This window comes from Geotrypetes seraphini, chromosome 3 (assembly GCF_902459505.1).
Source record: "Geotrypetes seraphini chromosome 3, aGeoSer1.1, whole genome shotgun sequence".
Lineage (NCBI taxonomy): Eukaryota > Metazoa > Chordata > Amphibia > Gymnophiona > Dermophiidae > Geotrypetes > Geotrypetes seraphini.
In genome coordinates, this window is record NC_047086.1 from 134,545,272 (window position 1) to 134,561,403 (window position 16,132).

Consider the following 16,132-nt stretch of genomic DNA (forward strand, 5'->3'; position numbering starts at 1 on the left):
ATTTAAGAAGTCATTGGTTGTTCACATTGTTCTAGATATTCTGCTAATTTCTTGTGATCAGTGAAGTTTTGCGTTTTATTTCCCAAAGTTACTTTCATAACCGCTGGATAAAGAAGTCCATATCTTGCCCCTAGTGCCCTTAATTGAGGTCTTAAATCCAGTAGTTGTTTTCTTTTGAAGGCAGTTTCTCTGGCAAAATCAGGAACAATGTGTATACGTGCATCTTGACATCGTAAATTTTTATTTTCTTTAGCTAGCTGACATATTTCAGCAACATGTTGGTATCTTAATAATTTAAATATTAGAGTTCTTGGACCTTTTTGTACCGCTGTTTTTTGTCCTGGTATTCTGTGTGCTCTTTCAATTTCAAAAGGCACTTTGGATTTCAGAGGTAGGATTTTTGGAAGGAATTGTTCAAGGAAAGTGATGGGATCATTTTTTTCCACTCCTTCAGGCATCCCTATAATTCTTAAATTATTTCTTTTTTCTCTATTCAAACAATCTTCCAAGTCTCTCTTCATTATTTCCATTTCTTTCCAAGCTTTTTTGTTTTGCATAACTTCAGTATGTACCTCTTCCGATTTTTCTTCTAAGTGAGTTATTTTGTTATCAATTAGGTCCACTCTTTTTGTAAACATGGCTACGTCGTCAATTGCCTTTTGAAGTTGTTTTTTGATTTCTAAAACGATATCTTTGATCTGTCTTATTTCTACCATCATGTCTGGATCTCCTTCTGTAGGCAGTGGAACCTTTGAAGGTGTCCCTGGCTCAGGCTTTGATCTTTTATTACTGCTTGTTCCTGATCCTCCGGCTCCTGCATCGTTTTTATTTTGTTTGCCCGATGCCATTTTCTTCTTATCCACCTTTTTCAGCGAAAAAATATCAATTTTGGAGCTTTAAAATTTGAAATAATAGCTTGTCTGACACGGAGCACTGCTATTACCCGACCATTTGCTTGCGTGTCCAAGCCACGCCCCCCGAAGGCTTGTCCTGTTAATTCCTACCAGATATTCAGCCCATATAACAGAGTTGCTTACCTATAAAGGAAAATTATTTACCTGTAGCAGATGTTTTCCAAGGACAGCAGGCCAAATATTCTCACAGCTGAGTGACATCATCTACATAATTATAGCTAGTTATCTCCATGCTGGGCTTTGAAGGATGACATCACTCAGCTGTAAGAACTGAAGGCCTCTTGTCCTTGGAGAAATTTAATTTCACTAGTTATTCCTATCTCCAGATCATTTGTAAATATGTTAAAAAGTAGAGGTCCTAGAACAGACCCCTTTGGGGAGCCCCATTATCTACCCTTCTCCACTGAGAATACTAACCATTTAACCTACTCTCTGTTTTCTATCTTTTAATCAGTTCTTAATCTACAATAAGTCATTACCTCCTATCACATGACTTTTTAATTTCCCCAGGAGTCTTTTATAAGGTACTTTGTGAAATGCCTTTGGAAAATCCAGAATCACAATATTGACTGGTTCACCTTTATCCACATGTTTGTAGAACTGTTATTACAATAAAATATTCTGAATCAATACCATACAGGTTAATTTTTCTTGAGAAGCCACTCACTGATTCATCACAGAGGATCTCCAGGATCTGTTTAACTGTCTTTGGTGAGAACTGCAGAGAAGGATCGATCTCGGTGTCAGTTGCTCCACTATCCATACAGACTGACTCCTTGAACTCCTTATCCTCTTTAATTTGTATGTGCTTGTCAACTATAAAGGGCAAATCAGGACCAAAAAATTAAAAAAAGAATAAAACATGTACTGGTCAATATTCATCCAGTGGCAGTCAGCATTTTTTAAAATGCTGATTGCCACCAACTAATTTAAACCAGGATAATTCAGTGCCAGTCCCTTTTCAGGTACTAATATTGAATATCAAGGTCTTTTGCAGCACCAGAAGTTATGTGGGTATGGCAAATATTCAGTGCTTTCCGTAAATAGAATGTAGGCCTATATGGAAAGATTAGGTTCTTACCTTGTAATCTTCTTTCTTATAAACAGGAATAGTAGTCTTGACCATTGGTTTAAACACCCATTAGTTTCAAGGATTGTAAAGAGCCCATATTTGTTTTCATGCTCCACCTGCCCATCACTCTGGGATGAGTTCCATCCCCATCAGTCGGTACCAAAGCTTCTAGTGAGTCCTAGAGTGCAAACATAAGAGAAGGTTGTGGGGAAACTCTTTGAAACTACATAAATCTGTTCTGCTCTACATGCAAACATTAAAGAACAATACTACTTAACCACAATTTTAAAGAACAAATTGAAAGGAATCTGCTCAACTTCTTAAAGCCAAGACAGAATCTCTAGGTTCCAGCCTCACACCATCATGGGTAACCCGCTGTGTGCTAATGGTGCCTTTAAAGTGATTTCAGTGAATAAACAAACACTTCAAAACTAAACAAAAAGAGTTTCTCTGCCCCCAGTGTGTGAGCCCATGGAGAGAGAAAAAAAGACAACTGGAAAAGTGAATGTATTCAGCCAAAAGAATAATGTGTAGAGGTTACTTAGCTGAAGCCACGGGAAACGCTGTCCAGTTGATCTATCAGCTGTTTCTTCCATTCAAGATACAGGCACAACGTTCCACAGGCTGTAGAAAAGCAATTGCTGTAATAATCTTAAAGATGTTCAACCAAGCCCGGTTTCAAGGCTGAAAAATCCTTCCTCAGGGACTGGAAGACTACAAGCCAAAAACACAAATGCTGTTGATCCAAAGGTTCAAATGAGGGGGATTCAACATACTATCTGCTTTCTTCACTCCTGTAGGTATGAAGGCTGGGAGTCGCACCTCCTGGTTCATGTGAAAATTGGACACGACCTTTGGTAGGAAGGAAGAGACTGTTCAAATATCAAGGCTAACCTCTGAGATGCGAAGAAAGGGTTCCATGCCAGAAAGTGCTTTTAGCTCCAACACCCTTCTCACTGACATCACAGCCACTAGGAAAACTGTTTCAACAGTTAGATCTATTAGGGATGCCTCCTCCAAAGGCTCATATGGGGCTTTCAGAAGTGCCCACAGGTTCCAAGATGTTGCACTGGAGGGCAAATATGTAAGGCTCCCTTCAAAAATCTAGAAACACCCAGATGGGACACCAATGAGTGCTTGCTGATCTGTGCTCTGAAGCAGAAAAGTCCATCTATCTGTACCTTGAGAGAGCTACCTATTAGGCCCTTCTTCAGACTGTCCTGCTGGAAGTCGAGCACCACTGCAGCATTCCTCTGTTAAAGGACTGTGGCTCCACCCACCAGTCCAGGTTGCTCCATGCCTTCCCTGACCACATCAGCGGGAGGTCCAGATCATCCATTTGCAGAGACCACCTTGAGAGGAGTGATTCCTGAAGTTGATGCAAATGCACTTTTGCTTAAGGAACCACATCTATTGTGGCTACCATATATCCCAGCAGTTGAAGATACTGTCAAGCTGATGGGGTCATCAGGCCGTGAATCTCCAGAATTTGCCTTGCAAGCTTTATTTTGCATGCTTTTGGGAGGAAGATCCTGTTCTGTGCCATCTTGAATCAGAGTCCCAGGTATTACAAGGACTCAATTGACTCTTCCTGAAGTTGACTACCCAGACCAACATCTCTAGGACCTGGACCACTTGCTCTACCGCTGTCGCTCCCTCATCCCTCAAGGGTGCTCTTATGAGCCAATCATCCAGGTAAGGATGCACCTAAATTCCCACCTTGTGGAGGTGCGCTGCCACAACAACCATCACCTTGGTAAAGGTTCATGGTGCTGTTTCCAGGCCAAAGGGAAAAGCAGAGAATTGGAAATGCTTGTCCAGAATATGAAACTTCAAGAACTTTCTGTGAGCTGGAAAGATAGGAATATGCCTCAGTTGTCTAAGTAAGGAAATACATACATCTCCAGTCTGTGTAGAGATGCTGTGATGATTGCTAGGGACTTTGTAAATACTCTTGGTGCTGATGTAAAACCAACTGGCAACACATGATACTAGAAGTGGTGTTTCCCTATTATTCATCTTATATACTTCCTGTGACTTGGATTCAGTTGTGAATATAAGCTTCCTTTAAGTCCAGAGAGCATAACCAATCCTCCTTTTGAAGCATATGAATAAAAGTGCCCATGAAAACTAGCCTGAATTTTTCTGTGGCCAGATACTTTTTCCTAGCCCTCGGGTCTAGGATAGGGCAAAATCCTCTCTCTTCCCTTCTCCCAGGTCTTCTTTGTTATTAGGAAGTATAGTATTTTAAATAAAATCCCTTTTAGTATTCCCCACGGTGAAACAGGTTCAACCACATGGCCTTTAAGCGAGTTCTTTTGGTAAGCAATTCCTGATATTGACAGCTTAACTATGATATTCTTGGTGAGTAATTTGGAAGAATGTTTTCTAAATACAAGCAATAACTTTCTCAGAAAATTTTTAGAATCCACTAGTCCAAAGTTAAAACAGGACATGCTGCTGAAAAATTTTTCAGCCACCTTATTACTGGATGGTCTTTGGATCAGTTATGGAGACTGATGCTATGCTCTACTAAAGACAGCCCAAATGTCGTCCCTGGTTTTGGCTGGGCTTTTTGGACCCTCAGTTGTCTTGTGCAAGAGCAAAGTCCCTATCTAGGAATGAGAGAAAGGAGGACATTTACTCTGGTGAGGGTAGTAGGCCCTCAATTGTCCTAAAACTTCCTAGAAGAGGCGACCAGGTCAGAAGTGGGCCTAGAGAGGAGCTTAAGAGTGTCTGAATGCTGTCTGATAAAAGCTGCAGCTTCCTGTACCTTATCTTTGAAGTAATTCTCTCCATGACTTGGAACATTAGCAAGTTTCTCGTGCATGTCTGATAAGCTCCAAGGTCTACAATTATGCAATTTTATGGGAGTCAGTCCCTATTGTGGAGGCTCACAATGCTATATCAAAACTATTATAGATTGCAGCTTCAAGCTCTTCAAATTCATCAGCCTTATCTTGGGGGAGAATTGGCAAACTCCATTAAAATATGCACAATGTTCTTCAAATGTATGTCCATGAAGAGCATGTAAGATGCATAGCATTCTGAAATAATTTCTACTTAAAAGATTCCAAGGTCCTCACCACTCTCCCCGGGGGCACTGAGGAGTGAGTCTTTGCTCTTTTGAGAGTGGATTCAATTTCCATGGATTAGTGAGAAAGTTGTAGATTTTTGAATCCTAGAGCCTTTTGGATTCTATACATTGAATCAACCTTCTTATTCACAGGTAGTACAGAAAGGGAATCTCCCAAAATCTCATTCGTACATCCTTTATGATTTTGTAAATAGGGTGGGGTTGAAAAATTGTAGGATTTCTAATGCTTCTGACCTAGGATCCCCCTCTGCCTGTAAAGGAAAAGGGATGGCTTTCCCACCATCTTCCTGACAAACTTGGTAAATGAGAGCTTCTCTGGAGTAGATTTAACTCTCTTAATAAGGTGGGAAGAAATCTTATGGAAGACCAGTGAACCCCTCCTCCAATAACAGCTTTGGTTCCTCCTCAGATGCCCAGGAGCATTCTGAAGTAGACTCAGGGAAGTACTCAGTTGGGAGACATTCAAGTCTTTGCTTGCCTCGAATGATTGATCTTCTGGTCAGGCCTGTGCCGAGGACATTGAAGCACTGAGGACTGTCAATACGCTGAGGAAGTTTCCTCTCCTGATGTACTGGAGATTAACTCTAGTGTGGATGACAATAAGTCCAAACCCTTCAAAGCTCATTATTGATGAGTTCTCTGTAAATAGAAAATGAGCTTCATGTATCAGTTGAACCTTTTCATGCCTCATCATCAATGCCGTGAACATAGCAGCTTCATGTCAGATTCAGAAATGCTCCATGCAATCCTCAAACTTCCTGAACAGCTGCCATCTACAAAGATAGGAGTACCACAGTCATAGTGGCCACATCATCCTGAGTTACTCAGGGTGAACTGGAAGCTAGATTTCAGCTCTGTGGAGACTGTTGCATCCCCTCTGATGTCCCAGTGAATGAACGATCCTTTAGTTGGGGCACTCCAAGGACACTGATATTTTCAGTGCTCAGTGCTATGCTCCAAAAAGGCTGAATGTCAATGCACCCAGCTTTTGCTTGATGTCCAGTATCTTAGTCCCTCAGCACCGAGGATGAGGACAAATCCTTCCTCTTCCTTGGGAAGGAACCAGAGAAAGATCAACCCTAATGGCCTCTTTAAGTGCTCAAAGTTAAGTGATCAAGACACTCTTGATGTTGATGTATTCCTGGTGTTCAATGCAGCTCCAGGAGCCAGGGAAAACAGTGCTTCCAATGTCAAAGCTGTTTCTCTTGACTGGGACATATCTAGAAAAATTAGCCACAGCACTATCAAACGACTCAATGATGAAAAGTATCAGCTGGGTGCCCTAGGCCTATTGGGACCAAAAGAGGGACGATGGAAAGAAAACATAAAAATGCCTGAAAAACCCAATTAGAGCAAATACCAGAGAAAACAACATCTGCACAAGAGTGACAGAATTTACACAAGTGCATTTTCAAGATTTGGTGAAAAAATAAACAAAAAGCTGCTTTTATGCTTCATGGAAAAATGGTGATTAGCTAGGTTCCACACAAAAGTAGCAGGGAAGAAGGTATGTGCAGAATTGGTTCAGAATTCTCAAAACCAGTAAGTAAAGAAGCTGCTCAACAGTTCACACATGAGGGTTCTGTCAGATGACATTGCCCACACATGAAATTATGACATCCTGCTTGTCCTTGAGGAAACTACTTACAACCATCTTTGAACAGCAGCCTACAAGCATTAAATCCGGTATTATGACTATTTTAGATATTTTTTAATCATGAGATAGAAGAGAAAAAACCCATCAAGAACCATCCTTGTTGGGGGGAGGGGGGTCTCTTCTATGTATGTTGAACTTTGGCCCTCTTCTACATGCCAAAATCATGAGATACACAGCTCCTGGAAAATCCCTAGTTAGTCGAGACATCTGCAATGAATATGTGTGAGATAGATTTGGATGCAATGGAGACAGTGCATGCAAATCTATATCATGCTTATTTACTTCAAGTATCCTGAAAGCCTGACTGTAGGTCCCAAGGACAGATTTGGTAACCACTGTTCTAAAGCATGTATTTACAGTAGGGCTATACCGAACATCCGTATTCAATTACTTTTGGCCTTGAATAGTCCACCGAATAGTGATTTTAATTCAAATACAAATAATCCAAAGCTCTAAATTCTACTGAAATAAACATTTCTTATCTGATTTTGCATTGCTTCTTTTATTATCTATATATATAAAATCGGATGTATGTATGTATGTGCTGCGATCACGCAAAAACGGCTTGACCGATTTGAACGAAACTTGGTATGCAGATCCCTCACTACCCGGGATGATATGTTCTAGGGGTCTCGCGGCCCACCTGCACACGTGGGCGGAGCTACAAACAGATAATCGGATTTCACCCATTCATGTCAATGGAAAAAATGTAAAGAGCTGCCAACGCAAAAACGGCTTGCCCGATTTGAACGAAACTTGGTATGCCGATCCCTCACTACCTGGGGTGATATGTTCTGGGGGTCTCACGGCCCACCTGCACATGTGGGCGGAGCTACAAACATAAAATCAGATTTCACCCATTCATGTCAATGGAAAAAATGTAAAACAGCTGCCAACGCAAAAACGGCTTGCCCGATTTGAACGAAACTTGGTATGCAGATCCCTCACTACCTGGGGTGATATGTTCTGGGGGTATCGCGGCCAACCTGCACACCTGGGCGGAGCTACAAACAGAAAATCAGATTTCACCCATTCATGTCAATGGAAAAAATGTAAAAACTGCCTCCGCAAAACCGGCTTGCCCGATTTGAACGAAACTTGTTATGCGGATCCCTCACTACCCGGGATGATATGTTCTGGGGGTCTCGTGGCCCAACTGCATACGTGGGCGGAGCTACAAACAGAACTTCAGATTTCACCCATTCAAGTCAATGGGAAAAATGTAAAAAGCTGTGGGACCGATTTGAACTAAACTTGGTATGCTGATCCCTCACTACCTGGGGTGATATGTTCTGGGGGTCTCGCGGCCCACCTGCACACATGGGCAGAGCTACAAACAGAAAATCAAATTTCACCCATTCAGGTCAATGGAAAAAATGTAAAAAGCTGCCATTCTCACAGTAATTCCAACTACCTGGGGTGATATGTTCTGGGGGTCTCGCGGCCCACCTGCACACGTGGGCGGAGCTACAAACAGAACATCAGATTTCAACCATTCATGTCAATGGAAAAAATGTAAAAAGCTGCCATTCTCACTGTGACCAATTTGGACGAAACTTGGTATGCAGATCCCTCACTACCTGGGGTGATATGTTCTGGGGGTCTTGCGGCCCACCTGCACACGTGGGCGGAGCTACAAACAGAAAATCAGATTTCACCCATTCATGTCAATGGAAAAAATGTAAAAAGCTGCCATTCTCACAGTAATTCACAAACGGCTTGACCGATTTGAACGAAACGTGGTATACAGATCCCTCACTACCTGGGGTGATATGTTCTGGGGGTCTCGCGGCCCTCCTGCACACGTGGGCGGAGCTACAAACAGAAAATCACATTTCACCCATTCATGTCAATGGAAAAAATGTAAAAAGCTGCCATTCTCACAGTAATTCAAAAATGTCTTGACCAATTTGAACGAAACTTGGTATGCAGATCCCTCACTACCTGGGGTGATATGTTCTTGGGGTCTCACGACCCCCCTGCACACGTGGGCGGAGCTACAAACAGAAAATCAGATTTCACCCATTCATGTCAATGGAAAAAATGTAAAAAGCTGCCATTCTCACTGTGACCAATTTGGACGAAACTTGGTATGCAGATCCCTCACTACCTGGGGTGATATGTTCTGGGGGTCTCACGGCCCACAACTCTATGTTGCTTGCTCAAGGGTGGGTTCACCCAAGAATTTATTTGTTCTTGCTCCAGGAGGTGAAACTAAAATTGTTGTTTATAATCACGTTTTGCGTTAGTTGTATTGTATTCATTTTGTCAAATATTTCACATTATAATTTGAATATTGTACTTTTTATTAAGCTGTAAAACAATAATTTCATTCACCACTATAAAGTATCTTTATTTCAATCCGTTTACTGTGTTATTGCTATTATTAAATACCCGTGCAACGCCGGGGCATCAGCTAGTTTGTTATATTAAAGCCCAATGCTGTATTCAGTATTCATATTTCACCGAATAATATTTTTCATTATTATTTAATATTATTTATTATTCGACCTAATGGTAAAATATGCCATTCGGTACAGCTGTAAAATTATGAATGTATCTCTTCACCTGCTAATAACATGACTTCCTCTGCGACCTCACTGGCTGTTTTCTTCTTCCTGAACTGTGGTACAATGGGTCCTACATTGTCTAGGAACCAATAGTCGGGTTTCACCCAGGGAAGACCCAGTTGCTGCTCATGAATTATCTTATCAGTTTTCAAGGCTTTTCGCATCATTTCTTTCATTTCTTCCTCATTCATTATCCAGATGTCTTCAAATTTTTTTTTATCGATGATAGAAAAATGTCTGCAAAGAAAACAGAAGAAACAGGAGTACAGCCTTTGCCTAATGGTCCTAAAATCAGTATAATGCACAGTGAAAGAATCAAGGTCTAAGCCTGTATTTTGGAACAACTAATGGTTTGTCAGAATGCTCTCACTTTCCTTTCATAAGAAAGTAACTTACTGGCTTGCAATTTTCATAATTTCAAGTTTAATTGACTGCAAGTTAATTTTTGAGTACAGACTATTAACCAAAGTGAGGACAAAAAAACATACCGGTTATGTCAGAAATTATATTAATCTGCAAATAGAAAAGGCAAAAATAAATTAATTTTTGTCCATCAAGAAAACAAGTGAAAGGTTTTTATTACATTGCTCAACAGAAGACTGTATTTTCTTAAACACCTGAAGTGCTTACAAAAAAGCATACATTCATCTCCACGAGTAACTCAGGATGATGTGGCCACTATAACTATACTTAAGGCAGTCACCAGCACTGGCTATGGAGACAATTCTATAAAGGTTGCTTCCATTTAGGTGCCCAAGTGCTGAGCAAAGAATACTTATTTTATAATGCAGTGTCTTGCAAACTTCTGGAAGCCGTAGTACACTAAACTCTGTGCCATGGCTAGAGTGCATTTGGAAATGCATGGGTGTTAATGCAATATCACACGCATGCATGATGTCATCACACTGATGTCCATGCATGCGCAAAGGCCATCCAAATGGGGCTCTGAGCTGCCAGTGGGGGGTACTGCAAGAGGAGAGGCGCATAGCTGGTTTTAAGAAAGGTTTGGACAATTTCCTGGAGGAAAAGTCCATAGTCTGTTATTGAGAAAGACATGGGGAAGCCACTGCTTACCCTGGATTGGTTGTATGGAATGTTGCTACTCCTTGGGTTTTGGCCAGGTACTATTGATCTGGATTGGCCACCATGAGAACGGGCTACTGGGCTTGATGGACAATTGGTCTGACCCAGTAAAGCTATTCTTATGTTCTTATGAGAGGTGTTGGCTGACTCTCTACAGAATGTGCCTCTTGCCACGAGAGGCACGTCCTGTAGGCAGTCAGCTGGTGCCGGTGCTTCTCCTCACAGGCGTCTCACGGCACACCCGAAATCTTGATGCGGAACACTAGTGTGTTGTGATGCATTGCTATAATGGCATCTGGGTACCCTGGTTCTATTAATCAAACTCTGGAGCTCTGCCTGAACCACTAACCTAATGGTTAGGGCAGTGGGCTAACAGCTAGGGGAACTGATCTCAATTCCAACTTCATCAACTGCTAGCTCACTCACCCAATCCCATACCAGTTTAGCTTTAGCAAAGCTAAGATTCAGTCCACCTGGGACAGAGAGGATGCTTTTATAAAAAAGTGTCTGCAGACCTTTGAGATGGATAACCTGGACATACAGATGGATAAACTGGACATACTGGCCTCACTTGTGTATGCTGGACACTACAGACATTTTTAACCTATATTTTCCCATAGCCTAAACCAGTTTTCCTTTCAGATGGAACAGCCTGTACCTTGCTGTCTGTGAACACATGTATCCTTTGAAATGCTAACCCAGCTGGCCTTTGCTGCAAAGTTCTTGTCTCCATTCCTTGCTGGGAGAATACTTCTCCAAGGTTCTGCTGAGCTGTTATCGGTGCTGTATGATTTCACATATGCAAGGCTCCCTGGAAAGCCATAAAACATTTATAACGAGCAACAATCCCTGCAGGATGATGGGGAGTAGAGATGGAGAAGCCTGAACGAGCCTGGTAACCAGGCTGGCTGTCTGTCTGCAAGTTATGGGAATCAGGCACAGCTGGGGTGCTGGAGGTCACCCTTGCCAACTTTCTGCATAAGACTATCTACAAGGACGCCATCCTGAAGATGCACAGCGTTGTAAAACTGCAAATTAGCATCTGCAAGATGATAAGGATCTCAGAGCTGGAGGAAGAAAGTTCACGAAGAATTCTCTGTTTCTGCTCGGGCCCCCCTCTGGGGGGGAGGGAGTGAGAGAGGCATGGACTGGGGTGAATAATAGTTAGGTATACATTTTTGTACGAATAGGGAAGTACATGACCAGAGTTCGGGAATGTGCTTTTTGAAACAAAGGAAGAATTTCTCTATATAACAATCCACGCATCACAGGTAAAACCAGAGAGAAATTCACTTGGGTATGCCAGCAGGGACATGCTAGCTCCCTGCTCGGCATATGGGTATAAGTTCTACTCTCCATTGCATATTCTGAACTGACAATATATTTCTTTCTGCTATGCCTTTGCTGCTGTAATTTTGTAAGTCTTTATACTAATAATAAAAATATTGTCTGTTTTGGAAAATACAATGCTGTCTCGTAGTCATTCCAATGAGGTAAAATAAGCAGCATTTACTTCACCTTATAGTTTATTTATTTGTTGACCACTTTGAACAGGAAAACTCATTGGTCCTAGACACCTTTAGTCGTAACTGCTTGACTGTTGGAATATGTAAATCTGCATGGTCCACAGAGCACAGCTACTGAAGCAGAATATGTGGCAGAATGCTATCCACTAAACATTTTGGTGCTAAATTATGCACACAAAGTTAAACCATTAACAGAAATTTATAGTGTATCCTGTACTCTAACTTGAGACAGTATAGCGTGATATAGCATTCCGATACATGATCACGCCTCCCCAATCTGAAGAGTTTCCTAACTATTGAGTTCTGCACAACCTGCAAAGCACATAAAGTCGAGGAAGGTTACAATAATCAAGACTTGATAAAACTATTGTCTGCAAATACAGTCTTAAAGGTACTGCCCGATAGATATGGTCTTAAGTTGCTTATTATATGCAATTTAAAAAACACATTCCTAATCATTGCTTGAACATGTCCCCATCAAAAACACTATGGGGTTCATAATTGCAACGGAAATACATCTAAACACCTGCCTAAATCAGTACTTGGATGACCTAAAAGACAGGTCGTCCAAGTGCCGAAAATCGAAACGAGTTTTAGACGTATCTAAAAACAGCTTAGACCTTTTCACTGCCTACGTATGCTCAGAGTGAAAAGGGGCGTTTTTGAAGGAGTGGTAAGGGCAGGAGGTAGGTGGGCTGTGGGCTGACCTAGACTTAGTCATCCTGCAGCGATACTCGAATGTTCAACAAGACTTCCTAGACGAAACTTATACGTTGTGAGTTAGGTAATTTAAAACCAGGTCTAAATGCCCAGAAGGTATCCAAAGTAACCAGATAACCACTGTAGACACAAAGTACAGACCCCCCACATACTCCCCCCGTGATCACTGACCCCCCCATAAAAATTGGAATAAAAAGTACATACCTGCCTCCAGAACATCAGCACCTGGCATAGGAAAGTCTAGTAGAGCTGCACAGAGGTGTCTTAGGTAGTCTGGGGGGAGAGCTAGTGAACCATAGAGAGGAGGACCCATGCCCATAAGCCACTCTAAACACTGCATTCATGGTGAAAAAATTGCACCCACCAAAACCCTACTGTACTGCCATATAGGTGCTACCTGCAGCCATAAGGACTATTGGGGTAGTAGACAGGTGGATATAGTAGGTTTGGGGGATGTTTTAGGGGGGCTCACCATGACCTATAAGGGAGTTGTGGTGAGATGTTTATGTGGCACCCTTTTTGTGAAGTTCACAGCAGTGCCCTGTAAGGTGCTCCACTACTGTGTTGCCATGTCTGGGTGTCCAGTCCATCACTTTGCTGATCCCTCCCATGTCCAAAAGGTCTTTTTCTAGGCGTATTAGGCTTGGACAATTTTTTGGATAAGAATGGGGTATAAAGATAGACAACTTAGCGATCTGGATGATTAAACAGCTAGATGTAGAAGTAGACGATTCTCGAAAAAAAATATATTTTGGACGTATTTTTCGAGAATGGACTTTAGATGCTGCCAACTTTGGTGACTAGCGAATTATGCCCAAAATGGACTTAGACTTTTTTTTAATGATGACGCTCCACATTCTTGTAAATATCTATCTGTAGATAAACCAGCTTTTTTTTTTTTTTAAGATAAAGCAAGAGCTGGTTCATTCATCATTTTAGTTAAATTTAAAGTATGAAACGCCAATCTTGTATTGTTAGAAGAATGTCTGTTTGCAATGAAACCCGTTTGATGTACATCAATTATGTAAGGAAGAGCCTTTGCCAACCTTAATGCCAGAGTCTTAGCCAATAATTTTCCATCCACATTAATTAATGATATTGGCCTGTAATTTGAAACCAAAGTAGGATCTTTATTTGGCTTTGGTATAACAATCATCAAAGATTCTGCCATAGTACTTTTAATACAACCTTTAGTAAGTTGAAACTGATTTAAATTTAGTAAATAGGGTAATAAAGAATTTTGAAATGTTTTATAGAATTCCACAGTAAAACCATCCCCACCTGGAGCGGATCCAAGAGACTTCAACGCTGTTTCTAATTCTTTTAATGATATAGGTTCTTCTAAACTTCTTTTTATATGATCAGGAAGTTTTGGACCCTCAAGATTTAAAAATTCCATACCTTTTTGAACTTTATCAACAGAAGACTCGGAAGAATACAACTCTTTGTAAAAAATCAAAAATTGATTTAAAATATTACTAATTTGATTATGCGTATATCCTTTCTCATCTTTTATTGCTATTATTTTTATTCTTCTCTTCTTTGCTTTAAGATAATTTGCAAGTAAATTTCCTGCCTTATTAGATTTTCCATAATACAAGGTTTGCAAAGAAAACAAATCTTTCCTTGCCATTCTTGAAGAAATCTCATTATATTTACCCTTAGCCTTTAATAAAGCTTGCACTGTTTATATCCTTTGTGGATTACTTCCATGTTTTGGGGATGCTTATTAAACTACAACTGGTACATCTGATCCTTTTTTTAAAATCTTTATTCATTTTTAATACTTTCAATAAGTGAAAACAGTATAAAAAATATTTTACACTTTAAACATCACTTAAAATTTTACAAGATTCAAACAAATCAATACCCCTCCCCTCACCCTACCTAACCATTATCATGAAAATATCTATAAAATTTTCATAGTTTTTAGAAATGCGCTATACATGTCGTAACCATAAATTAAACATTTATAAACATTCAGAAACTGTTTATCAAGCCCCCAAAATACCCTCCCTCCCAATACCCTCAGGAAAGATAAATATTCATTTTAAACCTATATTCCACCGCCCCCTCCCCCCCGATGTGCAATTAATATATCAACAAAAATCAAAACTATAATAATTCTACAAAAGACATCAATGGGCCCCATATTAATTTAAAATTATTTATATTCCCTAACAAATCAGCGTTCATTTTCTCATATTAATATATTAAACATAAATTTGCCCACCAGAATGTAAAGTTAAGACGATTCCAATTTTTCCAATTGTGGGTAATCAATTGTACAGCTGTAATTGTCATAATTAAGAAGAGTCGTCTTTTATATTTGTCTAAGGGATCTTTTACATGCAACACAGTACCACAAATCAGTACTTCATAAGTCAAAGGGATCTCAGATTCTAAAATATTATTAATATGTCCCCAAATCGATTTCCAAAAAATCAGTAACTTAGGGCAATAGAACAGTAAGTGATCCTATGTCTAGGTGACAGTGCCAGCATCTATTAGACGTAGAATTATCTAACTTATTCAATCTAACCGGGGTCCAAAAATAACGATGTAACAAACAAAAAAAAAAGTTTGTTTCATAGATGCTGATGCTGTACACCTCATCCTCCAAGACCAAATATGTGGCCATCGAGATGCAGAAATATACTGCTTAATCTCAATGCTCCAAATGTCTCTAAAAACATTTTGGGGTTTCTTATTCACGAGTTCAGATATTAATTTATACCACTTGGCGGCTTGATGTTCTAGCATGTCCATCTGAAAATAGAGGAACTGCAAGCTATAGTAATTTTTCAAATTACGCCAATCAGGGAACCCTTTCTGAATAGCCTGCTTCAGTTGCAACCATTTATAAAATTGAAATTTTGAAATACCAAAAGATTGTTGCAACCATGAAAAATCAAGCAATTTTCCATTTAAAATAACATCCTCTAATGTTCTTATGCCTGCCTGCATCGACTCTTTCCAGGCAATTTTAGACCCGCCTATTTGTATCTTGGAGTTCAGCCATAGGGATTGACACAGAGACTGTTCTAGGAATTTCAGTTAACTTATTGATACATCTCAGGGTCTTCCAAGTATCCAAAATAATAGCATAACTAGGTAGTTTAATGTCCAATACATGAGACAGACGCATTGGGGACATAATTTTCCATTCCAAAATTAACCAATCTGGATAATGTTCCATGAGGCAGGATCCAGTATATACCCTGATGCAGAATATAGGCTTGATGATACCTAAAGAAATTTAAAAAATTTACCTCCCCCCTCCACAATCGGTTTTTGTAGAGATACTAAAGCGATTCTAGCAGTTTTGCCCAACCAAACAAATTTAATAAAAATACTATTCAATTTCTTATAAAAAGACTCCTGAAAATAAATTGGTAACATTCCCATTTGGTAACAAACCACAGGCAAAATCATCATTTTAACTGTTTGGACTCTCCCCCACCAAGACAAATGTAATGGATTCCATTGCTCA

The 16,132-nt window shown here is 40.2% G+C and overlaps 1 protein-coding gene across 1 annotated transcript in view; it reads right to left on the bottom strand.

The window, feature by feature from the left end:
- The window catches only part of DRC1 (dynein regulatory complex subunit 1), a 152,204-nt gene that overhangs the window by 47,044 nt on the left and 89,028 nt on the right, over window positions 1-16,132 (bottom strand). The window contains exons 10-11 of the mRNA XM_033935808.1: window positions 9,309-9,547; window positions 1,582-1,730 (exon numbers count right to left, since the gene is read on the bottom strand). Coding sequence (XP_033791699.1) covers window positions 1,582-1,730; window positions 9,309-9,547 — 388 coding nt within the window. The remainder of the gene's footprint in view (window positions 1-1,581; window positions 1,731-9,308; window positions 9,548-16,132) is intronic.